The 25776-nt window shown below is 37.0% G+C and overlaps 1 protein-coding gene across 1 annotated transcript in view; it reads left to right on the top strand.

Moving 5' to 3' along the window:
* CASD1 (CAS1 domain containing 1) overlaps nt 1–25039 on the top strand; it is a 33196-nt gene extending 8157 nt beyond the window's left edge. The window contains exons 2-18 of the mRNA XM_032991647.2: nt 978–1074; nt 1782–1902; nt 3455–3499; nt 5798–5860; nt 7224–7268; nt 10295–10418; nt 12144–12358; nt 13361–13786; nt 14199–14288; nt 14884–15003; nt 15951–16107; nt 17676–17755; nt 18604–18705; nt 19860–20000; nt 20534–20611; nt 21569–21661; nt 22673–25039. Coding sequence (XP_032847538.2) covers nt 978–1074; nt 1782–1902; nt 3455–3499; nt 5798–5860; nt 7224–7268; nt 10295–10418; nt 12144–12358; nt 13361–13786; nt 14199–14288; nt 14884–15003; nt 15951–16107; nt 17676–17755; nt 18604–18705; nt 19860–20000; nt 20534–20611; nt 21569–21661; nt 22673–22939 — 2264 coding nt within the window. The 3' untranslated portion in view covers nt 22940–25039. The remainder of the gene's footprint in view (nt 1–977; nt 1075–1781; nt 1903–3454; nt 3500–5797; nt 5861–7223; nt 7269–10294; nt 10419–12143; nt 12359–13360; nt 13787–14198; nt 14289–14883; nt 15004–15950; nt 16108–17675; nt 17756–18603; nt 18706–19859; nt 20001–20533; nt 20612–21568; nt 21662–22672) is intronic.
* Nucleotides 25040–25776: the final 737 nt, after the last annotated feature.

The raw sequence follows: 25776 nt of genomic DNA, 5'->3' as shown, positions 1-25776 counted from the left end.
AAGATGCCCTAGTCATTAGAATTAGTGCAAGTTTTGGTGGAGTAAAAGACCAGTTCTCAATTGAGTTTAATAAAGTCAAGGTTTTACAGAAAGCATTTAGTATGGGCTGTGGTACATTGTTTCTGCACAAGTTAGCAGGGGTACCTGCCATTTAATTCGCCACCATTTCTGTTTGTCAGTGCTCTGAAATGCCAAGTATGACAAAAATGTTGGAGGGCAATTTCCTTTGCAGTGAAAGGTGTTCATTTATAAGACAGCAGAATCTGACATAGAGTTTGCTGGAAGATAACAGCAACTGATTTAATAACTGCAGTATTTTATTTATATGAACTTGAAGTGACCTGAAACATCACCACCTGTAAAGTGATTAATCTTAATTAGCGTAAAACTTCTTGACTGGAAAAGGTACCTGCACTTCAGAATGATCAGCAAATTCCTGTGTAAATGGTTTTTGTTTTGCATATTAACTCACCATGTAATTTCATCTGTTCTGAGGTGAGTGAATGCTATGTCTTAAGCAAGGAGATGTAATAGACTTTCTTGCAAATCTCATGTTGAGATTCATGTTCTTTACAAGATGCTGTGTATGGTGATTCTGCATAGAAGATTATTATATTGAACTCTTGTACTCTTTAATTTCATATCAGTGTATTCCGGATAGTAGATAGTGCAATGGATTAGCATTTTTTTCGTGGAAAAACTGTTCTAGGTCGCGACATCTTTCTGACAGCAAAAATGGGATCTCTACGATTTTGGGGATAGAGGAGAGATTTACAGAGAAGTATGCTATAATAAGTGAGTAGGCAATTTGCAGAAACTCGTGCAAGATGTTTTTACAGTAAGTTAGATTTGTTTACTGCTGTTGATTGTTTCAATTCCTGTGTTTCAAATATTGTCAAATTATTTTTTTAATAGCAATGGGGCTATGTTTTAACTTTCATGTGTCTGAATTCTAATCTCAATGTAACATTTTAAAGGTGGCGATACATGTGAGTATCTTCTGTCCAGTGGGAGATTTCTTGGAGAAAAAGTATGGCAACCCCACAGTTGTATGATGCATAAGTATAAAAATAGGTAAGGAAACTCATATCTTATGTTCATCTGCCTGGAAAGAAGAGTTATGGTTGTTTGACTGCAGCTGTAATAATTGTAGTGTTGTCTATTTTTCCCTTTATAGCTGATTCTCTAGGCTTTCAAAAATATGCAACGTTTATCAAAAGGAGGTCTTTTCCTTGTACATTATCTGTGTATCTACAGTGTTTACCATAGTTGTGTGTATAGGTAAAAATACAAATAAATGTTGGTGATAGTAGTACTGATACATTATGGACAGCCGCATGATACTGCGAGAGACTGCATAGCTTCACATGTCACACTCAGATTGCTGAAAGAAAAAATGCTGACCTGATGTGTAGAATCGCAAGTAAAAAAATCCCAAATAAAATTACCAATCAGTTTTTCTCACCTACTAGCAAGAGAACTTTATTTTTTAGCATTATGCTGTATATTACCATTTCAAAACTACTGTGTTTGTAGCACCACAGAATAGGAAAGCCTGCTTGGTTGTTTGCGTAATCAAATTACCAGGAGAGTTCATTTTCATTTCCATTCAAATGACACTAAACTTTTTATTAATTCAGCATGTTTAAAAAGATATTTACTATTCCTTAGAGCTGGTTATAATGCTTAGAATTATATATATTGCTTTGTAGATTTTTTGAAGATTTTTTTCCTAAAATACAAATTTCCTGTAACATGAATGTTGCTGTTTTGTTTTACAGTGAAGCAAAAAATTGCCTCATAGACAAACGTATTGTGTTTATAGGAGATTCTAGAATTCGACAGCTGTTCTATTCATTTATAAAACTCATAAATCCTCAAGTCAAAGAAGAAGGAAATAAAGTGAGTTTATTATGATGATGTTTTTGTTTCTTTCTTCCTAATTTACCTCATAACCCTTCTCTAAACTTCAAAAAAGCAAGAAATTATACCATTTGCTGGCCTAGCCATCAAGAAGAAGAACCACAGAAAGGTCTTTTGGAGAAGAACAAAATTAGACCAAGATAGTTGTTTGGGTACAGATGAGATGATTTGGAACCTTCAGAAGTAAACCAGGAGGCTCAAGAGAAAGCTTGCGGCAGTCTGGGAATAAATTAATGAAGCTAACGTGTCCCATAGCAACTTATGCTTCATATTTGGTTTCTTGATGAGAAAATGATTACTCCTTTGTGTGTTTTTAAATAATAGTAATTCATGGCTTATAATTTGTCATTTTAAGTGTCAGATAGATTGCTGATCTAATCTGTTCATAAAAATCCTTGGGGCATTGACAGATTTCCAGGTCTGACTTGAAGCTGAAACTAAAAATAGCTTCTGGTTTTACCTCCCTTTTGATTGCTGCTTAAGAGCTGTCTGAATTTTATAAGGTGATGAATGTAGACTGCAGCTTGCTGGGTGGAAGCAGTAAGAAAGGATTTAGCTGTATCGTTTGTTGAATAGCATATTAATTTCTTTTGCTGTACTATGCTTCTTAGGTATATCCATTCATGGATGTATGTACATACATATGTGAGGGAAGAGACACATTTCACTTTCAACTGTAAATCAGATTGTCAGTTATTTAGTAATCCTGTCATTTAGAAGTGCAGGCTGGTAGCTTGTCCAGCAGACCGCATGCAGTCATATTCACTTGGTCAAAACAAGATGTGTGATTGGTCGACTAACTGGTTTTCCTAGTCTGTTGGTTACGGTCACTTTTGCTGCCCAAAGGTGATGGTGAGATGATAGAGTGCCAAACTTGATTCTGAGGCGAGATGTATTTTTTGTCAATACTTACGAAATCAAGATCTCTGTTTGTGGAAGTGAAATACACTTGTTCTTTTGGACCAGGATTGAAACTAATATTTAGTAATATTTTAAAGAAGGATTGTGTTTGCAGTATCTGACTGCTTCCTTTCTCATTTCTTACAGTCTCACTCAGCAAATTTAATAATGCATTCCAGACTTTATTTCTGCCTGAGATTATTTTCTTTTATTCTTTAATTAAAACTACGTCAGTTGTTTTGTGCAAAAATGGGCAGATGAAAAGGAAGGCTAGGTGAAAGGAAATGTAAGGAAAAAAAAGAGAAAAAAGTAAGCTTTTCTCATTTTGGGAGGCTAAATTTAGGAAAATATTTTATACCTTTGTAACAGTGAACATAAAGCATTTCAGACTTTGTTAGATAGATTTCTTCCAGGAAAAATAACCCTTTATGTGGGTAGCTTGTTTTATCAAGAAAGTAACATAACCATTTCGCATGAGCATACTGACAAGTTTATACAAGAAAAATCCTTTCTACTGAAGGTAAACCTTTGGGTGAGAGCGAATTAAAACATGAATGTAAATTTTTTTTTTTTTTTTTTCATTCTGAAAGTTTGTCTTACTTTGGTTTTATTGTTTTGGGTTTTTTGACAGCATGGAAATATCCTGTTTGAAGATAAATCTGCTTCAATTAAAGTGGTAAGTTTTTATCTAGCATTAAATTGCAAGCCATAATCGTATTATTTCATACAGTGTAATCCCAATTGCAACCAGAGCTGGATTTTTGAAATTTCCACGAGTACTATAAAAGTCAAAAGAAGCTTTAGACTATCAACATTCATTGTAAATTTTCCACAAAACAAATCAGAGTTTATCTTAACATATTATATTTTGAATAAGATTCTTTGAAAGACTTTGGGTTTGAGTACTTGTGTTCCGTGTTAGCTTTGGGCATGAACTCTGGAAGCATGTATAATTTTTTTTTTTTTGTCAGATCTTATAATTTGGCCTTCCAAGAATAGCTTTTGCCAGGAAGTTTACTCTTCCATAGCTGTAAGAATATCTATCTGGGGCTAACTTACTTGGAGTGGTAATTGTCATAATTGCCATTGAGCTGTCTATGCTATCCCAACAAGTATTCATTCCACTGTTTTTGCATGGAGAAATAACCACAGTGTTGATTATAATGTGGATATTTCAAAAAAAGAAAACAAAGTACTCGAGTGTAGGTTTTATGAAGGACTCTGTTCTCCTCACTCTGGCAATGGAAATGGTGTCCTCAATAGCTTGCTTTGCTTCCTATGACAGCTGTCAGCAGCGCTGGGATTCTGTTAGTCATGTATTTGTTTATGCCCTGGAGACAACTCATCCTCTATTCATGAAAACCAAAGAAGCAGTGTATTTGCTGAGTTGTCTGCAAGTGAGTTTTCAGTGTGTGTTTGTGTACATTGAAGATTCAGGGTACAGAATAGCATTTTAGGGTGTGAGCCTTAACTTAAGCATATGCTGTTCCACTCTTTTGCCCTCCACAGTATGTTGCTGTGTTTCTGCTGTAACTACCCTGGTAGAGCAGTGAAGTGGGCTGTTTTAGGAGTCAGTTCAGCTGAAAACTTACCTTGTCGGATTCCTTTTTGGTCAGGTCTGATGTGGCTCATCATATGGTTATCTGAGTGGTAGAAAAGAGGGGGCAGAACACAGGGCAGGACAAAGGGACTGATGCAATGTGATTTATGTTGGTGTAGCCTGCAGACACAGAACTACATCTTCAAAACTCCCTAAGCCTTGGTAGGTGTCTAACTACCAAGATTTGAGATGGCAGGTTTGGACTTTTGGGAGATGCCTGTGTAGTTAAGAATGTATTTCTAGTCTGCTGCTTCCTTGTGTTGGTGCCATATTGCTGTTTACATTATTGGCATGATAGTTGACTTTTCACATTAAGAATGGGTGTGACCCAGTAATCTAAACGTGGAAAGTACTTGACCAACAAAAGAGAAAATCACTGGAAACAAGTAGAGAGTTTAATTTTGCTCTTTCTAGTCATCTTACTGACCCTTCTGTTCTTCAGCCACTGCAGAGGGCTGCATGATCACAGGTTACAGATTCCTGCCAAATAGTGAGTTGACCGTACTCAGGCGAACTACCAAAATCTTTAGGTTCTGTGCAAGTGGAAGATAGAGATTTCTTCTCTGCTGGTAGTGTTTCTGCGTTCTGCTTTATAAAGTTGCCTCACAATAGTTTCTGCAATTGTAATGCCTGCCATTTCACTTTCATAAGTATTTGTTGGCCATTTGATAGTTCTGCACCTGAGGGGTAACTAGATGCTAGGAAGTCACGGCTTTACCTGAGAGACATAATAGCACTAGCCAGAGTCTAGACTGTCCTTCTTGATGAAGGTTGGGCACTACTTCTGACATCTAAAAAAATGTCAGTAGGTAATGCATTTAATGGCCATGGCACTGTCAGATTTAAACAGTTGATAATTTATGAAGTTGTAAATTGTTTGGTTTTCTTTTTGTTTTAAAATTACGATTTCATGCTATCAAATATATTAAGTTCTGGAAAAAAAGAAAACCTGTTGGTAAAAACTGTGGGAAATTGAGCAAAAAGAAAGTTCATATAAATAAGTTATAGATGTGAGCATGGTTTTATCCCTGTTTGCATTGGAAACCTAAGAACATCCAATTTGACAGAAGCTAAAAAATTACCTTCTTGGTGAAATCCCAGCTCCTGAACTACACATGAAAATTTCTTCCTTTTTTCATGGGGTCAAAGTTTTGTGGGTTGGGGTTTTTTTCCCCATTTTTTTTTCTTTTCTGTTTTCCATGCTACAGTGAGATGTCAGGCTTTTCATGCTAACTATAAAGGAAATCTCACTTTGGGCTGAGTGTTTTTCCATTACAGTTGATTTGATGGCAATTAGTTTGCTTTTTTGAATTTCTGTTATTAGTCTACTGGTTGTCTTTAAGCTTACAGAGTCAATCTGCATTTATTTTACAGGATTTCCTGTGGTATCCAGAAGTTAATGGTTCTATGAGGCAACGTATCAAATCTTGGACTGAGGTTTGTTTTAAGAAGATGTTTATTTTAGGAAAATATAGCAACTGGACTGAGAACTACTACCTTTCTTGTTTTTTCATACACACAACTATAATTACTAGGAACCCAGCAACTGCAGTATATCACACAGATTAATTAAGTTGTGTACCAGAGATGTGGAATTTTGACATCAAAATAGTGAAAGGAGGATGTTTACTGGTCTATATGTTTCCAAGCATCTCCTGGTCTCCCAAGGATGGCTTCACTTGGGCCAAAAAACCCTCAATCCAGAAAAATCGTACTCCTAGGAGCAGGTTGATTCATCCTATTAAGAGCTGAAAGGATTTTACTCTGGTTTGGCATTTTGCTTCCTCTTGTCTGCAATGGCTGTGCTTCTATGTGACCAAATATTTTTGATCCTTATGGGTCCGTTCCAACTCAAGATATTATATGATTCTCTGATTTTATATTTATTTTGAGTGTTCCAAACTGAAGGACAAAGGCAATTTGGAAAGTCAAGAATGCCTTGATTATTACTTTTTTTTTTTTTCAAAATTTCCCTCAAATTGCATTTGGATTATTTAACAAGTTTCATTTATGATACAAGTTGTCACATTATTCAGCATAAAATCATGTATGTAATTCTGATGAGTAACATGGTTACAGATTGGCAACTAAATTTTTCTTGTTTCTTCCTTTGTTGACCTTTAAATAGCCTGGAGTTATTTAATAATGGCTCCCAGTGATTCTTTTGCTACTCTATTGGTCATTCTTGCTCAACACCTTCCATCAAGATATCAGAATTTATAATTAGTTTTTCTTTTTCTGTGATTACTACAAAAAAATTGAGAGTTGCTTAACCCTTGCAGTGCCATGGCAAAACTCCTACCAAGGTATTTGTTTCCTTGTACTCTTCTGTTTGAGTACATATTCTATTCCTTGTCGTAGACATAACTTTCAGACCTCTGGGGCAACAACCATTTGTTCTGGTTTTGCATTGTGTTTATGATCACTTCAGTTAGTACAACAACTCAAACAGATGTTTGACAGTGCTGAGAGGCACTGAGAGAAAAAGCACTTCAGCAGTACGATCCACAGTTTACTTGATGGTAGAAGATGTTTAGATAGCTTTTAAAGAGAACTTATGCTGCTAAATTGATAATGATTTTTTGCACTTTTGCAGATTCTGTTATGTGAAAATTCTGGTATATCACAAGTTTATATTCTCTGTAATATATCTGCACCCTATTCTTTTGTAATAGTGAACTGAGGGACAAGTTGAGTCACAGTTAATTAAGATATTAGTATTAATTAACCTGCTCACTATAGTAATAAGAATAATTTGTTAATATTTTAAAACTTAATTCCTTTTTACTTTGCGTCTTAGGGTTCTGTTGCAAAACCTCATATAATTGTAGCTGGAGCTGCCACGGTAAGTTACATGTATATGGGGCATTTTAGTAAAGAAGGAAGTTCTAGTAGGATAACTTCCATGCTCTCAAGTTAGTTACATGATGAAGTTGTTAAAACCAATTTATAATAAAAAATATACTCTCAGTGAATTTGCTGTTATAACAAGTAGTTCTAAAATATCTAGTATATTTTATTGTAGCTTTGCAATGAACAGTACTTGTTTTTTGGCAGCAATACTTGTTGATAAATATTGATTAGCTTGAATCTAGCTAATAAAGTAGCTTTGTTAAAAGCAGATTATTCATTAAAAAAATTAAATGAAAGTACTTCCATACTAACTGAGATGCATTTTTAATAAACTCTATTCAGTTACAAAATACTGCTTTTGAGCATGGCCCAATTCAGAGTGCTCTTTTTGAAGGCACAGATTTCTTTTAGACTTATATGGGCAAACCCCTGAATTTTACATGAATAATTCAACAACCAAAGAGATTCCATTTATTGAATCTTGTTCCACTGGAAGTTTCCACCACTACTCTGTGCTGCAGCATCAAAGAAAACAGAGCTGACAAGGACCTGAAGAGGTCACCTAACCCATCAGTTTGCCATGAGGCAGGATCAGTTATACCTCTGGTGAACTTGACAAGAGTCAACCAATTCTTTAAAACTCCCAAGGTTGGTTGGAATTCAACCGCCCTCCCTAAGTAGTCTGTTCCAGTACTTGTCTGGTACTGGGAATCAAGAGTTGAACAACTGCTCATCTCATTAATTCCACATTTCATGTCCCTTACTTCCAAATATTTTGGAAGTGGAATTTGACAGGAACTAGTTACTATAATTTTACACCAGCTCAAATGTAGAGGAGGGGGAAGATGTGTTCCATTTTAAACAAAATCCTTTGAAAGCAGTTTGGTTTAGAGACAGTTCAGGCATTCTACCAGTCTGGAAGCTCCTGGGCATGCCAATCTAGGGTGAATTCACCCAGTTTTAGAGGAAGGTCCTATGTGTGTACAGACCTCCACACATTGCCTGAGGGATGATAAATTCTGTTTCCTTATAGACAAACCCCCTCAGTTCTCTTTCTCTGTAGAATCCACATAAATATTTGAGCTTTAGGAATCGTGGTAAGCCTAGAATATCTCTACTCAGTCTGAGAATTTAGCACATCTTACTAGCGTGAATCACAGTATTTCGCACAGAAAATGCCATTATATATCGATAGTGCTCTGTCATGCAGAAGGTCAGGTTGCAAAACTACAGCACTCTTAGCTAAATAATTCCTTTTACTCATATATATACGTTAGCCATACCTGCTTGCCTTTTGTGGACAGCAGAAGATATGAACCAACAATATGCATGTGATGTTCAGCTCTTCATAACACCAATATATTTACACAAAACATTAATAGTGATAACTAGAGCTGGCCAAAGATAAACATCCCCTATTTTGAGGGACTTGAAGAAAAATAAATTGCTTCAAAAATCTTGATGCATCGGCAATATTACCATGGCTAGCACTAGTGTAGAAACCTGCTACTGGATTGAACTGGTGAGTGCCCTTGGACTTGTCAGTATTTTGAAACTTACCTGTATCTTTAATTTAGCTCTGGGTTTGGTCATGCTACTTTGGTCTGGACATGTCTGTCTTAAGATGTTGACTGCATAACCGTTTATAAATAGAAGTCTTACAAGCTGGAGAAGCTCCAGCTATTACTAAACTCAGTTGCTTGCTTATTTTGGGAAAAGGAGATGCACTGAGAATGTCACTACAGTGCTGTGCTGCTTAGTTCCTGACTTCCTGTTGAATAGAATATGCTTCTTAAAACGTCTGTTTAATAACTGTGGGTATTTCATGAGTAAAGATTTAGCTACTGGGAGAAACTGCTTTTTTTCCTCAGAGTGTGAGTTCTCAGAGCAGCAGCTGCATGTTTTTTGGTTTCATGAGGTATTCATTTATATTTGATAATATTATCAGGAAGTGGATTAATCAGTGTACTTGGCTTACATCAAAATTTTTATGTAGGTATTTAGAAATAACTAGAGAGTTCACTACGTTCAGACTAAATTTATATTTTTTTTTTTACAGATTTTGACTAAATCATTATAGATACAGTAATGCCTTAAATAAATGCTAAATCTATTTTTCCTACAGTGTGGGAAATCCTTTTCAGAAGTTAAGAGAAATTCTTGGGTGGCTTTAGAGTCATAGAATTAGAATCACAGAATAGTTTGGGTTGGAAGGGACCTTTAAACATCATCTAGTCCAACCCCCCTGCCATGACCAGGGACATCTTCAGCTAGATCAGGTTTTTCAGAGCCCTGTCCAACCTGGCCTTGACTGTTGCCAGGGGTGGGGCATCCACCACCTCCCTGGGCAACCTGTTCCAGTGGTTTACCACCCTCATCATAAAAAATTTCTTCCTTATATCTAGTCTAAATCTACTTTTAGTCTCTTTCAGTCTAAAACCATTACCCCTTGTCCTGTTGCAACAGGCCCTGCTATAGCATTCTCCCAATCATTTAATGTAGAAGATTAAATCAGAAATTAAAACGGCTCTTTTTCTTTTCTTTTTTTTTTTTTTTTTTTTGTCTTTGTGGATATCTGCAAAACAGATGGAAATAGTGGAACTCGATACCACCATCAAGTTTTGTTTGCATGCATCTCTTGCTGTGGTCAGTTTTCCTACAGTAAAATCGACCAAATTGGCCATGATTTTTATATAATGGGACTGGCTTTGTTACTTCATCATCGTTCAAAGTCAAGGGGCTTTTAATTAAAACACCTTGCACATTTAAATTATGAAAAATCAAATATACGTTAAGTTGAATATTATTTACTCCACATTTCAGTGATCTGTTTGAATGTAATTATCTGTCTAGACAGCTGCTTAGTCTAAAAGGAATTTTTTAGCACTTTAAAAGAGAAGACCAAAGAAATAATGTAGTTTTCTAGAAATAATGAAAAATAGCTACTAACAGAGCAATGGAATCAAGTAAGGGTCCTCAAGACACACAGGTGCTGAATCTCTTTCTTTATTTCTCCAGTGGTCTATCAAGATCCACAATGGCAGCAATGAAGCCCTCACACAATATAAAATCAATATCACTTCAATTGCACCTCTTTTGGAAAAATTAGCAAAAAGTAGTGATGTTTACTGGGTCTTACAAGGTAAAGTAATGAACAGTAGGTAACAATTTGTATTGTCACTGTCTGTTGCATCATTGTCTTGTAGGATATGGAAAAACTAGTACATACTGTGTACTTGCAGAGTAAAAAGGGTGTTGGTTGAATTCCAATCTGGCCTTTCTTCCAGCCTTAACTAGCTGGTACCTAACTAGCTGTTACTAGTGATGGAGATTTTAAAGCGCTCTCAGGAAAATCTTTTGCCTTCTGAACTTTTCATTCTTTGTTAGCTTACTCTCGGACTCAGTAGACCAGGTCTGTTCTCGCTGTGCTGTGCTCTGTATGTGCCTCCTGGGAGTCGAGAACACAAATGCATAAAACAGCTGTATTCCTGTTTGTGTTCTATTAAATTTTCAGATTTTGTACACAATAGGAGAGGTTCAACAAGTGCATCCTCTGCGTGTGTCTGGAATGAATACTCATACTCTATAGAGAATTTCAGTCTCTAGAATGAAACTTGCTTCTGTACACTAAGCACTGATGAGTTAGAATTAGGAGCCAGAAATCATGGTTCCCAATGAGACTGTGAGATTTTTATTATGGCACCACGCTTACATGCTTTTGTTTTTCTTTAATAAACCTAAAGTATGTCCCTGACACTGAACAATGAACTCATAGGTGGAATGTGCTCCTGGTTTATCTGCCACAGAACATAATGTTTTAGATTATCAACACCTCAGTCAGAAACTTGGGCGGATTTGGAGCTCTGGTTGGAATATACCCAGCGGTACTCTTACAATCACATCCAAGTTCCTATCAAAGATGGTTATAGAGGTTAACCTGAATCAACAGATTAATCTTCTCGCGTTCCTTTCATAAACCATGTTTATAATAGAAGCAATTAGCTGTCAGACATGTCCTGTCATTCTGCTGATAAAGATCCTGTCCTTTTAAGTCATCTCTGAGCTCTTTAATGGAACAAATAAGAGGAGAAGCAGTCTGTGCACACAGAGTTGTCTAGCCATTGATCATCCAAAAGTATGTGTGAGGTAGCTGAAGAAAATCAGTTTACAGCTTATAGAGTATGTTTCACCAGTTACCGACATCAGCAGCTTTTCATGGCAATGTACTGATCTCCAGCTGACGTTTTGATCGAGAACCCCATATAGCTCTGTGTTAAGCTCCACAAAATTTCTGAAGCCTGCAGGCAATTAAGTGGCGTTCCGTTCTTCTGAAAACCTGAGATTCTCCCATCAGTTAAACTGGAATCAACAGAAGCAAATGTAACATCCTTATGGACTGACTTAGAGAAATTAGAAGCTGGTTTCTTCTACAGTGACTAGAGGGTTTGGGAGATTTTAAGGGTTTTTTCCACGTTTCTGTTCTGCCTGTCTTCTGTCTCTTGGTTTTGGAGTCTTTCCTTGGGGGATTTAATTACTGAGAGACGGCATAAGCAGCTCTGTACTCCAGCATTATATGCTTTTCATGGGTTTAGGCAATTAAACAGGCATTCATGTCTGGCCAAAGCTTTCTAATCTACAAGTATATATGCATGACTAGGGAATGGCGATAAAAACATTTCATCACGAACAGCTCTAGTCACTACTCTAGTTACTGTAACAGTCACTCATTCCTCGCTGTATTTTTTTTTTCTGTACCATTATACAGTTGTGACTACCTAAATGAAAGTAGCTTGTGCAGCTTGAGCTAAGCAAATATATTGGTCAAGTAGAAGATTAATGTGCTGGTTCTTTGTCCTTTCAAATTCAGATCCTGTTTATGAAGATATGCTGAGTGAAAGTCGGAAAATGATCACTAATGAGAAAATAGATGCTTATAATGAAGCAGCTGTTCGTATTCTGAACAGCAGTTCCCGAAATTCCAAAGCTAAAGTTAAAGTGTTCAGTGTATCAAAATTGATAGCACAAGAAACTATCATGAAGTCTGCAGATGGCCTGCATCTCCCTGAATCAAGCAGAGATACAGTAAGTGTTTTTATCACTGGTCAACATTAAAAAGTAATAATAATAAAAGAAGATTTTAAGTGAATGTTCTGAAATGGCAGACAATATGAACGTAACGATGACATGCACATTCTTCAGGAAGCTTTGTTCAGAAGATCCCAATAGGTGGGAGGGCAGTTAGTTATACAGAATGTTTAAAATCGCAAACACATTAGTGTGTAGCTATTTTAAAATAGCTGTTGAGCCACTAGAGCTTTTAGATCCTGAGTGCAAACTTCGTGCCTTCATCTGCTCGAATGAGTTAGGGTGATAATGATTTGTAAAGCAGCGCAAAGAAAAAAGTCTTGAATTTTCCCCTATGTGCCCATATAATTTTGTTTAGTAAGGAGTATGAAAAGGATAAGAAAGCACAGAATATACACCTTCCTGGTTGCATGGAGTGCCACTGATTTTATTTCTTATTTTACCTTTAACCTACCACTATATATACACACGCATGCAGTGAGCCCCTCTGGGCTTTGTCAGTCTGCCCTTCTTGTGAAAGAGCTCTCCTGCCATGTCAGTTGTAGTTTCATGCTTTTGCAGGTTTCAGTTGCTTTCAAGTACTGGATGGACAAAATATCATCTCACCACAGGCTTCAGTCTCATTGTCATGTTTCAGAGACTGATGACTGTGCCCCTTTAGGACCCAAATTTGTGAGCTGGTTTTTGTTTATAGTCCATTTAGCTCTCTATAGATCCTTTTACAGCCGGTAGAGAGAACCTTTCTGTTGTAAGGATTAGGATTAGGTCTTTTTGCTTACCTTAAGAAGCTCAGGGGTTTCCTGTTTGGAAGAGATGTTTTAACTGTACTGTTGAATGCAGCTAGGTGTGTGGGGCTACTGTGAAATTTTATTTATGTAATGATATGGGAGAATTGCATGTTTTAGGTTAATACATGATCTAGAAGAAACTTTCTTCTGATTAAAATGTTAATTTTTTTTACTAGAGATTAACTGACAAAACTGCTTATTTCTTCGACAGAATGCGATGATTCTTATGAACGTCTACTGCAATAAGATAATGAAGCCCATTGATGGCTCCTGCTGCCAGCCTCAGCCTCCTCTCACTCTGATACAGAAGTTAGCTTTCTGTTTCTTTACCTTGTCCATTATTGGATATTTAATTATCAATTTAATTAATCGGAATAATTATCGGAAGAACAAATCATGCACTGATTTGGAAAGTGGAGAGGAGAAGAAACCTGCCATCAGCACTCCTAATGGTTCTACTTTGGAGATGCTCTTACACTCCTTCTGCAAACTTGGTCTAATCATGACCTATTTTTATCTGTGTGACAGAGCAAATCTTTTCATGAAGGAAAATAAATTTTATACACATTCATCTTTCTTCATACCAATCGTCTATATCTTGGTTTTGGGGGTATTTTATACCGAAAATACCAAAGAGGTAATGATCATGTTGATATCCTGCTTATAATGTTGTTTCCCAGTTTGAGTGTAAATCACTAATTGCTAAATATTGAAAGTTAAATTTTCGAAGTCGGTATAACCCAACTGCAAAAAATGCACTTACAAGCACTGTAACGTTTGCCTGGAATTGGATGCAAAAGCATTTTTAAAGCATTTGAGTGCCTTTAGCCATTGTCACTCAGTCAGATTGGAAGTGAGCATAGCTTGGATACAAGAGAGCGTAGATGCCATTAAAATCTGGTATACCTGTGTCCACTAGGCAGAAGGCTTTTACAGTTGATACCTATTTATCCCTAAAGTGGTTTATTGTTTTGAACTTTTTCTCCTCATTTTGTAGATGTTCGTTGTACTTTTTGGAATAGCAACACTCTTGTTTTGTTTTGCATTAGACTAAAGTGTTAAATAGAGAACAGACTGATGAATGGAAGGGCTGGATGCAACTTGTAATTTTGATTTATCATATCTCTGGAGCAAGCACTGTAAGTGATTTGAATTACTTTTTTTTTTTTTAAGTGGGAATGCTATTTGGGTATGTCTCTTCAAAAGAAAGATAGTGCAAATGTGTATTACAATTGAATAGAATGAATAACTAACGCTATTTTTCCTATAGTTTTAAAAATGGTATTAGCAGAATTAGTTTTCCTCTCTATTTAAGTGTAGATTTAATTGATAGGAGCATTTTATGCATTACTTAACCAGTGAAAAAATCTACTTGTTTCGTCTGCATAGAATACCATGTTAATTTATTTTTAAGTGCTAGCAACACTTCTTTTTTATGTTCTGAACTTGAAACTGCTGAAGATAAGCTTGCACAGAGCCCTTCTTAACTCTCTGTTAACTGGTAATAGAATATGGAAAGTGTAGGGCAATGAATAGAAGAAGTTAATTTTAACATCAGAGAGGTTAGGGCACCAAAAGAGCTTCGTAAGTAACAGGGATATGTAGCATAATGGTTCTTTTCTTAATTAAACCTGATTTATTGCAGTGCGGGAAAATCATAAAATGGGGGGGAAAAAGGAAAGCCAAAAGCATTTACGTGGCCATTTATAAAAGGTACTTTATTTTTCTCAACAGTTTTTGCCAGTGTACATGCACATTCGAGTTCTGGTTGCTGCATATCTGTTCCAAACAGGTTATGGGCACTTCTCATATTTTTGGATAAAAGGGGACTTTGGTGTATACAGAGTGTGTCAGGTAAGAATATCTTCTTACTCTCCTTATAAAGAAGTCTGTTCAGATAACAAAATATCCATGATACATCCGTACTCTTTAATTAACGTGATATGTGATGACTTAACCAAGGTTTGCACATTAAAAATGGCTCTTGTTTCTGTGTAATCTGACCTGTTTAATTGGTAGGGTTTATCTAATACAGCCATGTAGCGTGTAAACGATATGTACAATGTAAAAAATGTAAATATGTAGGCTTTAAACTATCAAGACAAATATTCTCCAATATATAGTAATGGACTTTTCATTGCAGTAGCCATTTACAATATATAGCAATATATATGTAAAGACGGTGGTTCGAAGCCTAGATTTGTTAATAAAGAAAATGAATTTTCACACCCTAACAATACTGGAGAACATACCTATTTTTGCGGTTTCCCTCCCAGGTTTTGCAGTGTGTGCTGTAGCAGTTTAAAAATTTTTTAAAATACATCTTTCATTACTGTTAAGTGTTACATTGTCATGTAACTCGAGTCATCGTGCTTACTAAACGTATGTCTGCGGCCTACTTGCAGCACGGGTCACGGCATTGCCCTAGCTTTGTCTGAGCTGGCCCAGGTGGTTCAGGGAGTGAAAGCAGAGGGGCACCAACAGCATCCTGCAACTGGAATACTCGCTCCCCAGCCTGGGGAATAGTCGGTTCTGGTTTACCCTGTTTTCACTGCTATGTCTACCCAAGTAGGCCAGTGTGGGACAGGTCCAGTGCTACATAATCAGCCTGCAGTCTTATATTGCTTTGTTGGTGTTCCTTGAGATACTTTTTCTATGTTGCAGCTGAAATATAATCAGCGTGCAAGATGTAAAATATGTAGATATTTTTGTATAGTGCTAAAGAAACATGTCCCCCATCTCTCTGAGCTTTGCCTCCCAGTTTATATATCCTCTGTCTTGTCTCCTCTGACACCCTCCAGGTTTTATTTCGTCTCAATTTCTTGGTTGTGGTACTGTGTGTAGTGATGGACCGACCTTACCAGTTCTACTACTTTGTGCCATTAGTCACTGTCTGGTTTATGATCATTTATGCCACCTTAGCTATATGGCCTCAGATTGTCCAGAAGAAAGCAAATGGTAAGATTTTTTTTTTTTTCTTTCTGCTAGAAAACATTTGCATGTTAATACTGTGATAACCATACTGAAAATGGGACCATTAGTAGACCTCAGTCTCTTTGTAACATAGTCAAAATATGTTAAACAGTTGTTCACAGAAATACAGTCTGGCATAGATGAGTTCTGTGTCACTTGAAAACTGTAACAGCTGAACTAAACTGTCTCTGGTTACAGTTATGTTAGAATACTTTCTGATAGGTTTTGACCATCAGAAATGTGTTTTATCAAGAGTTGCAATATTACCGAGTGCAAACTAAAACCAGAGGTTGCACTGTCTATGCTAGCTGAGGTTGTTGCTGTAGTGTTGCTGTAGGGTATGGCGTGAACAGCCAGCATTTAGAGTTTCCCATTCTCCGTTGCTAATGTCTCATCTGTCTTAAGCATCAATTCTGCCATATCCTGCCAAATAAGAACGTGGGGTTTGTTGTTTTAGTATCTTAGATTAAGTGAACTCTCAGAAGTCTTGTGATACAGATATTTTAAATAAAAACTGAAGTGAAATCCCAGTTTATTTTATGCATCGCAGTTCACTGAAAAGCTGTCGTCATGTGGTAAATCCTTATTATTTAATTAAACTAAATTAGAACTAAAGCCTTAAAAGTCCTAGATCCGTCTTCCCTGTTGATGGAGTAATATCCAAATTTTATAGTCTGCAGATATGACAATGAAATATACCAAATGCATGCTAGGAATAGATGCTGCAAAAATACAATTAGAGAGTAGTTTTAGAAGATATCTTGAAGGCAAATAGCTCCAGTATTTTTTTTTTTTTTTCCCCCTACAAAAGCACTTCTGTTCCAGATACAGAGAAATTGCCATTGTGTACTTTGGAGCAGTAGTATACTGTGAAACTAGAAGATCTTTCAATGACAACTCTCACTTGTTTATGTCCCTGTTTACAGGGGACAATGTCCAATTTATATGGCAAGAGAGGAAGATGATCTCTGTTGCAATGTTGAGGCTTGGGTAGAGCTTAGTACCAGTCGACAGCTTTGAGGAGCAGTTTCTTAGACTTTCTTAAGATACTTGTTCTTAATTACCTGCAGTTGGGCTTTAGAGTACAACTGGTACCTCAAAGTTTAATAATATATGCTCTACTTATTTCACATGACAAAAGCTGTTGGGAATTTTGTCTTATGTATTTACATTCACCTAGAATAAGGACTGACTGCCTGTGCAGAGCATTTGGGAAAGCAGAGGCTTTAAAATAGTGTTTTTCTTTGAACACCTAAATTCTCTTCTTTCTGTATGTAGGTTGTCCTTGCTTTAGACATTAGCCTTAATTTAGGATTAATAGGTTGTTAGTTGCAGTGAATGTCTATTTTAAGTGCTTAAAGTAAAATTTAATATGCAAATATAGTGATAAAGTATCGCTGGTGATATTTGAACATTTATTTAGGAATGTATCTATTACTAAGCATAGCTACACTAAATAATTGGCAGTTATTATTTAATGTGTCCTGGGTTTTGCTATTGAAAAATTGATGACTGTATATGGATTTTTTTTTTTTTTTTTTTTTTCCCCTCAGGGAACTGCTTATGGCACTTTGGTTTACTGTTGAAACTGATTTGCTTACTGACATGTATATATTTTCTGTCATATTCTCAGGTTTGTAAGTTTTTTACTATTTTTATCCTTAGTGACCTAAGAACATATAACCTATCTTTACTTTTTAATGTGCTCATAACTTTTGTATTTGCTCCTATATCATAAATACAGAAGAAAAAAAATGGAACCTTTGAGTTGTTTTTTTCATATTTGAATTGGTGTGGATGCTGGAAAAAATATTGTTCTGTACCTTACTCGTTTGTAATGATTGACATGTTTTCAGTGTACTACTACAAATGTAATAAATACAAAGGCTCATGCTTTAGGTTTGCGGGGGGGAGGGGTGTTTGTGGTGCACTTAAAGTTACTGTTTTTTGCGAGCGTATGATGATACGTGGGGTGTATGGGGATATGAAGATCTGTGTCTCTTAGAGACCTGGTGTTGGCTTTGATACTTTATCAAAAGACTGGTTCATGCTAAGTTAGTGACTTACTGCATGCTGTAAGTATAGCTGACAGAAATAAGAGCAGAGTTTGTCACTGTAGGATTTTATGGGGGTTTTAAGCCTGTTAACTGTAGTCTTCTGTAGAGTATACATTCATTATCCCAACACATCAGTGGGTCTCTGCCTTTAAGCCTTCAGTACCAAATGGAAGGCATGCCAATGCCTTCATGGGAAGTAAAACTGAAACCCTCTCTCAGCTGAGAAAGTATTCTTTCATTTTTTTTTTTTTTTAATTTTGAGGCCAGAGTGGGGAGTGACTTCTAAGGAAGCCTGTTATTTTGGTAATGCTATGTAGCTAGTGAAATGGGGATGTGATAATATTAAAAGACAGTTTATTGGTTTAAATTCAGTAAATATGGTTGACATCAGTGTTAATGCATTTGCCATGTTTATTCTTTACAGGGTGCATTTGAGAAGATATTTTCTTTTTGGCCACTGTCCAAGTGTTTTGAACTGAATGGGAATGTCTATGAATGGTGGTTTAGGTGGAAGTTGGATCGCTACGTATGTAACATGTTCATAAATCTACACTGGTCTTTTTAAGTGTGTTTTAATTTGGAGGGGAGGGAGGGTTGCTTTCCTTCAGAGAAAGCAGGAGTTTGTCCCAGTGGATTATTTAATAAAAGACTTAAGCTGCACCCACCTTACTTCTGCAAATGTCTGTCAAAGCCTTGCTTGAAAGATGGATGTTGATTTATGTGCTGCTAGATCCTGCTTAGTTTGCTTTTAAAAAATAAGGTCATAAAGTGACCTAGATTTGTCTCTTCTTCAAGATTGTACTGTGAAAATTTAACACCTGTAGCACTGCAGGCTATTGAAATGCAAGGCAAATTATTGTGGTGGCTTTCTTAATAATATTTTTTGAAAGCTGTATCAATTAAGGGATACATTTCTTTTAAGGTAACCTTCAAAACACATTTCAAATCAGGGTCTTGATCCCCAAACCAGACTATTCTTGCACATATTTTTAAATACTTTTGCAGTGGGACAGTGCTTTCTTCCCAGTTACTGACCCTGCAAGGGGGGGGAATAGCCGCAGCGCGCGCTGCGTTGCGACATTTATTTCAGACTTGGGGCTTTGTTCCTCGTGAACAGTGTGTATTCTGTAACGCCGCTAAAGAGGGAATCCCAAAATAAATACAGAGGACAAGCACCACATGGGCCTGAAACAGCATTGTGTTGCTAGCTAATGAGAATTTGGCACAAGATCATGAAACACTCTGCTGGAGAGCTGTGCCTGGGAGAGAGGGAAGCACTTGTGGTGCTTCTTGAATGTTTTCACCTGCCAGCTTGGGGGAAGGGCAGAGACTCCTGTTTTTTCATCAGAGAAAGCCCTCTTCAGTGCTGGCGTAGATGGCAGAGGGGATAGTAGGTACTTGAAAGCTGCTTGAAATTTCATTGTCATGTCTTTAATGCTCTGTGAAGCATTAGTAAATGTACTTTATTTGTAGTTTTTGAGTTGAGTTAAAAATGCAGCTTATGACAACCTAGTGTAGGCGGCCTATTTTTGATTGCTTCAGTAAATCTGGGAAAGGACTTCTTGACACCTAAGCTTTCGTATTACAAATAGTTTATCCAGTAGCATTTCTGCTAAGTTTGTACCTGAAGGACTTGTAAAAGCCATGAAATATTCATTGCATTCTGTTTGTCTTTTACAGGTGGTTTTTCATGGGATGCTGTTTGCTTTTATTTATCTGGCATTGCAGAAACGTCAGATGATATCAGAAGGAAAGGGGGATCCTCTTTTCTCCAGCAGAGTTTCAAATGCTCTATTATTTATTTCAGTTGCATCTTTTCTGGTACGTACCTGGTATAACTAGTATAATCAGGTTTGTAAATCTCTAAAGAATAACTTTCCTGAAGTTCTTGTTTAGAAAATACATTGATTTAAAAAATCAAACCTTGATCCGGAGACATTTCAGCTGTGTTTTTGTGCACAGCCCTACCTATCTAATATTTTTTCTTTCAGTCAACTGTAGATGAAAACATCAGCACTCTTTCAATTCATTGCAAATGTTACAAGATAATTGGATCATAAAAATACTATGGTAGACAATGCAGCTCTTACCTCCACTCTTGATTGCTTGTCTATTTGTGATGAAAAAATTGTCAACAGTACGCCTGCATCTTAGGGTATGAATAAGTATGGCATTCATCAGCTGCAAAGAAGAATTTGAGAGAAACACAAAACTAAGCACAGTAGTTTTTCCTATTACTGTCCCACATCTTAGTGAACCCACTACTGCTGAAGCACTTGAAAATAGCTTACCTCTTGTTTAATTTTTAAATGTTGTGTATAATTGCTACACAGACGGATTTTTATATCTTTTAGACCTACTCTATTTGGGCTAGTAGCTGTAAAAACAAGACAGAGTGCAATGAACTACATCCTTCTGTTTCTGTGGTGCAGGTAATTATAATTATAGTCCTTTTCCTTACAGTGATAGAATCTAGTCTGATCTTGTTTGGGCTTTTTAAAAAAGGGGTTTTAAATGTATTTTTGCGTTAGCATGGAATGTCAGATATTGAGCTTCATTCTCATGTCTGAAAGTAAGAAGGGATTTAACTATACTGCTTGCTCTTTGTCATTGCCTTTAAGCACTGAAATTGCATACTGTGATTATGCTTTTGATTAACCCTGATGTCCTTAGTGTGGGTTTCCTATGCACTGTTTAAGTCCCAACCTAACTTGTGACTAATTGCATAGCAGTGGAAAAGAAGGCTGTAGGGAAGCGTGAATGTTTGGGAGACATTACTGTAGGGGCAACCTGTGGGAGGGACCCTGTAGTCACTTCTAGGCAAAGAGGTGGGCCACAGGGGCATCCATGTGGTTTTCTTAAATTTAGATTTTCCTCTTACTGTGTCCCCTGCCCCACTATACCCCCGCTGTCTGATTCTGTTCCCTCTCTGTTTCCTTTTTTAAATAGTTTGTGTTGCTCTCTTGAGGGGCAGCATGTGTGACTTAATTTTTTAATATTAATTTGTCCATCTTGACATCTTCTCTTCAAAAATTGAGGGTTAACTCAGATTTGTGGCCACCTTCATTTTGGGCTGGCATGGTATAGCATGTTTTGTGACCACATCTAGAGAGCATATAGTAATGTCTCTCAACATCAGGGCCATGATTCTACTGAAGATGTAAATGTGACTTGCTGTGCTGTAAGAATGTGTATAAAAGATTTGCAATTTCAAGACCTACTTTGTTAAGTATCAATGGCCTGGATTTTTGTTTGGTTTATATGTCTGTTAGATTTTGAAGAAAATCTAGTGCATGATGCACTTCAGTTTAGACAGTGAAACCTTTTTTGAGTGTGTGTAATCTGCTTGTCATCCACAGTCACTTTTTTTTACTTTTTTTTATAAAAAGATTTTAGCTTTCATCCTCATCAGGAACATTCCTGGATACGTCCGATCTGTGTATAGCTCGTTCTTTGCCTGGTTTGGCAAAATTTCTCTAGAGGTAAGTAGAGCGATCAGAAGTACAGTGAACTGAAAATTAGAAATGTAAGGTGGTTTTATTATCTAAATTGTAGCATAACACATAAATAGTGACACCACTTACTGGTTTATTCAATACCATGCTGATGTGTTTGCCCTCTTTTAGCCTGTTAGCTTCCATCTACACTTAAAAATCATAGCTGAAACGGGAGTCTCACAGTAGGAAACCTATTTCTTAGGTTGTTTCAGGGCAGGGAGTTTAGGGTTGTGAGGGTGGGGATTTAATGCTGGAGTAAGCTGTGGTGTGTATGCAGTTGGAAGATAAAAATTGAAGCCAGTTGAAGAATCAGCATGAATTATACTGACTAATATAAGTACACTTATAAACGTGTTTGCCCTGGAAAGCTTTCCTGCCTTTATAAAGAAACAAAACCCTTCTTAGGGCAAATGTTACCATGTTCCATTGAGTGTATATTTTGAAACAGTAGGAATTATCTTGCTTTCCATTTTATTTGCTGCTTAGTAATACCAAATGTTTAATTTTATTGTATTACTAAAATACATTTTAAAAAGGGAAAGGAACTTCTAGGAGAAACTCATTGTAACACAATATATATGTAGTATATGATTTTTATTTTTTTTTTAAAGGATCACATTTCACTGTTCTGATTCCTGGTGAACTTTAAGGTGCTGAGCAACTCCAGGGACCTTTGCAGTCATCAGCAGTTGAAGCGTTATCTTTTATTTGCGTTATCTTTTATGTTAGTTCAGTCCCTCACCAGAGATAACGGAGATGCCTATCTGGTGAAGGGCTAAGCAAACCCATTTCACTACGTACTGTAACAGACTAATAGTTTAGTCTTACAGCAAAAGACATGTGGAAAACAGCTTCTCAGGGTATGTTAATTGTAAATATCTGACTTAAGCAGAAGTACAGTAGGAGAGCTGGTGCAGGAGTAATAATGATGTGTTTTTATAGAAGTAAAAATATTTATATATAAGTATTATTAAACACACTCTTTTTTTCTTCTAGCTTTTCATTTGCCAATACCATATTTGGCTGGCAGCAGACACAAAGGGGATCCTGGTGCTCATTCCTGGATATCCAATGTTTAATGTTCTTGTCAGCACTTTTATATTCGTGTGTGTGGCACATGAAATTTCTCAGATCACTAATGACCTAGCGCAGATCGTTGTTCCTAAAGATAACTCGACTCTGCTTAAAAGGTTGCTATGCATAGCTGGATTTTTTTCTGGACTACTCCTCTTCTCAGCAATGCAAGATCAGTCAAGGCATTAACTTTTCTTCAGGTTTACTTTGAGTCTGCCTGAACAAAACTTCTCAGTTGGAGGTACAAGAGGACATTTAAATTAAGTGTGTGGAAAATGTATATAGAGCAAATGTACATACTTTGTGTGGAAATAGCCTTCTCAAAGAATCTGAGAAACAAGAATGCACTGTACAGAATTGCATGTGAAGATGAGTCTTTTCTACTGGATGTATGTTTCTGTTTACATATCTGTTCAAACATGACACAAAGGAGTGAAGTCAAGTGGTTTAGCAATACCGTGTGCATATCCCGGAATTAACTCTACCTTGGGTCAGCTGACTGACGAATGGGCGTTGCTAGAGCAGCGCCTGCGTGTCAGACACGCTGTAATCATTCTCCTCAAGGAACAAAAAGGAGCAAACTTACGATCCTTCATTAATGGTACCTTTAGCTGATGTGAAACATGAAGTTACTGGTAAACCAGGGCATTTTTCTGATCAAAATGGTAATTTTTTTCTTCAGAAAGGAGTATTTTGGGTGGAGATAGTATGTTATATGAAACCCTTTATACGTGGAAATAAAAAGTTATCACCAAATCAGTGATTTAAGATTATATACAAGTTTACATATTTTTTTTTCTTTAAGAAATTTAAGATGTTATGGTAAATTCTGAAGTGAAATTTTTTTATATAAAGAAAATTCTATTTTTTTTCCCTAAAATTGTTTGCTTTTTCATACACTTTCCACTAATTCATTTAACTATGTGCAGTTCTCTATACAGTCACAGTGAACAGACAAATGAGTAATTTTCAGAGACTCAGTTCAAGAAGGAGAATTTTTGGAAGACCTCCGACCTTTTCCAGTCAGATCAAATCCCATCAGATCCACTCCATCAGACCTTAAGCAGGAGCACGGGGAAACAGTGATCTTGGAACCACGGAGTTTGTAGGTGACCTTGAACTAGGTCTCACTAGGGAACTGGTGCCATATCCTAGCCTGTAGTAATGTTTTTATTTGAAAGGATGCAAGTCAATCTGTTCATATCCCAAGAAGGAGGGATTAAGTCATTTTCCTGTTGCACGCAGAGGTTAACTCTCAGTATTAAAATGAAATGAGATGGGAGCTGTTTGGAGGAACCTTTTGTCCCATCCTCTTTAGCAGTGCCCATCTTATTAACTCTTTAGCATAAAAATGAAAGACATAGCCCTTGAGTGGGGCAGTGACAAGCTGTAATTCACATTTCACTTACTCAGTAAAGTTATGGTCATTTCTTTGCTATTTGTGGTTTTGATTCAAGCGATAGTTTGACCTCTAGTTGCTTTTACATTTTATTCTACCAATTACTTGTTAGCAGTCAAAACCATGAGCACAATATCCTTTTCCAAGCATATGTGCAATTCTGTATGATTATAAACAATATGAATCTTAATTTGTACCATATGTACTGTCATATACATGTTTTTGATTTTATCCCAGTTAAAAAACTGAATTCAAACTTGCAGCCACCACTGAGTGCAAAAAAAAGTTGTGGAAAGAATGGCTTCAATATTACTTTTTTTGGTGGAGAACAATTTCTTTTAAAGAATGACCAGTCATTCATCATAAAAAAGAAAAAAAAAACATTCACTTCCCCCAAATTCAGCAGTTTCACTAAGTCTGCCAGCTATTTTAGAAGCTAGCGGAAAGACACTCAGCTGTTTGTTCTTTGTGTGCATTACTTCCAGTGTTTGGAACGTTAACCTCCTTGATCGGTCAGTTCATTGGAATGGCTGAAAGAAATGGTGTAGGTGAACACTGTAGTGAGGGATAGGATGCATGACCTTCATCTATGCCAGTATTAGGAGCAATGGGGAACTGTGAGTTTGAGAGAGAATTTTTTTTTTTTGTTCTTCACAACTTAAGTACTGTAGATATAATTTTATTTATCTGTTGTACAGACTCGGTTAAAAGATTTATTTTTAATGTTTGAAATAATGCACTTGTTTACTGTATGTGGGATAAATATATTTTCTTTTCAAGTTATGTAAAGATACGAACTAATTTAAACATTAAATAAATGTGCTGTGGATGCTTATTTTTGTAATGGGAGCAGCATCAATTAAGTAAAAACTTTTTATGGCTTGACTCTAGCTGGGCTACAGTTCACTGTTATGCCTGCCATCATTACAGATTAGGATTGTAGATTCCGACAGCGATTTCTGGGTACTGTTAGGTCCAGTGAAGGGCAGGTACTCACTCGTATCACAAATTATTTCGGAGGCCGTGCAGGAAGAAGGATTCTTCTGCAGTAAATCTCACTGTCTGGGGTCTGATGAAATCATGGCTGCAGGAGCCACCCCCCCCCTGGAGCTGGGGGCCCTCCTGCAGAACGCCGCCGCCGTGTCACATACCTCTGCCCCCTGGGTTACACGGCTGGCAACGGCGGCAGAGCTCTGTGTGAAAGCAGAGGAACTGACTTGGCTTTTCTTCAGGCTGGCAACATCAAGCAACCCACCCTTATCGTTTGGGTTAAGGAATTCAGCTTTTAATTTAGCTACTGAAGTTCCACACGAAATAGAAGAGGGGGCTGCTTAAGAAAAGGATTCAGAGTGGTGCTTCCCAGCTCCAGAGCTCCTCGTATCATCAGGGAGGCACATGGTACGGAAGGTGGGCACCTGACCTACGTGGTGCAGATGCTGCCCATCCTTTCCGGTCACACCACCTAGCTCAGCATCTCCCCCAGTGAAACAGGAGCCTGCACAATCCATCAGCTCCACTTCAGTTCCACGCACTTCCCAGCCAGTGTCACCCTCCGTACCCGCAAGAGCTGCCACACAAAGTTGTTCAGGCATCACTGTGTAAAATAACCAGGCAGCAACATCACTAC

Source organism: Tyto alba, unplaced genomic scaffold (assembly GCF_018691265.1).
Source record: "Tyto alba isolate M040663 unplaced genomic scaffold, T.alba_DEE_v4.0 Super-Scaffold_38, whole genome shotgun sequence".
Lineage (NCBI taxonomy): Eukaryota > Metazoa > Chordata > Aves > Strigiformes > Tytonidae > Tyto > Tyto alba.
This window is presented reverse-complemented; position numbering and strand designations above follow the sequence as displayed.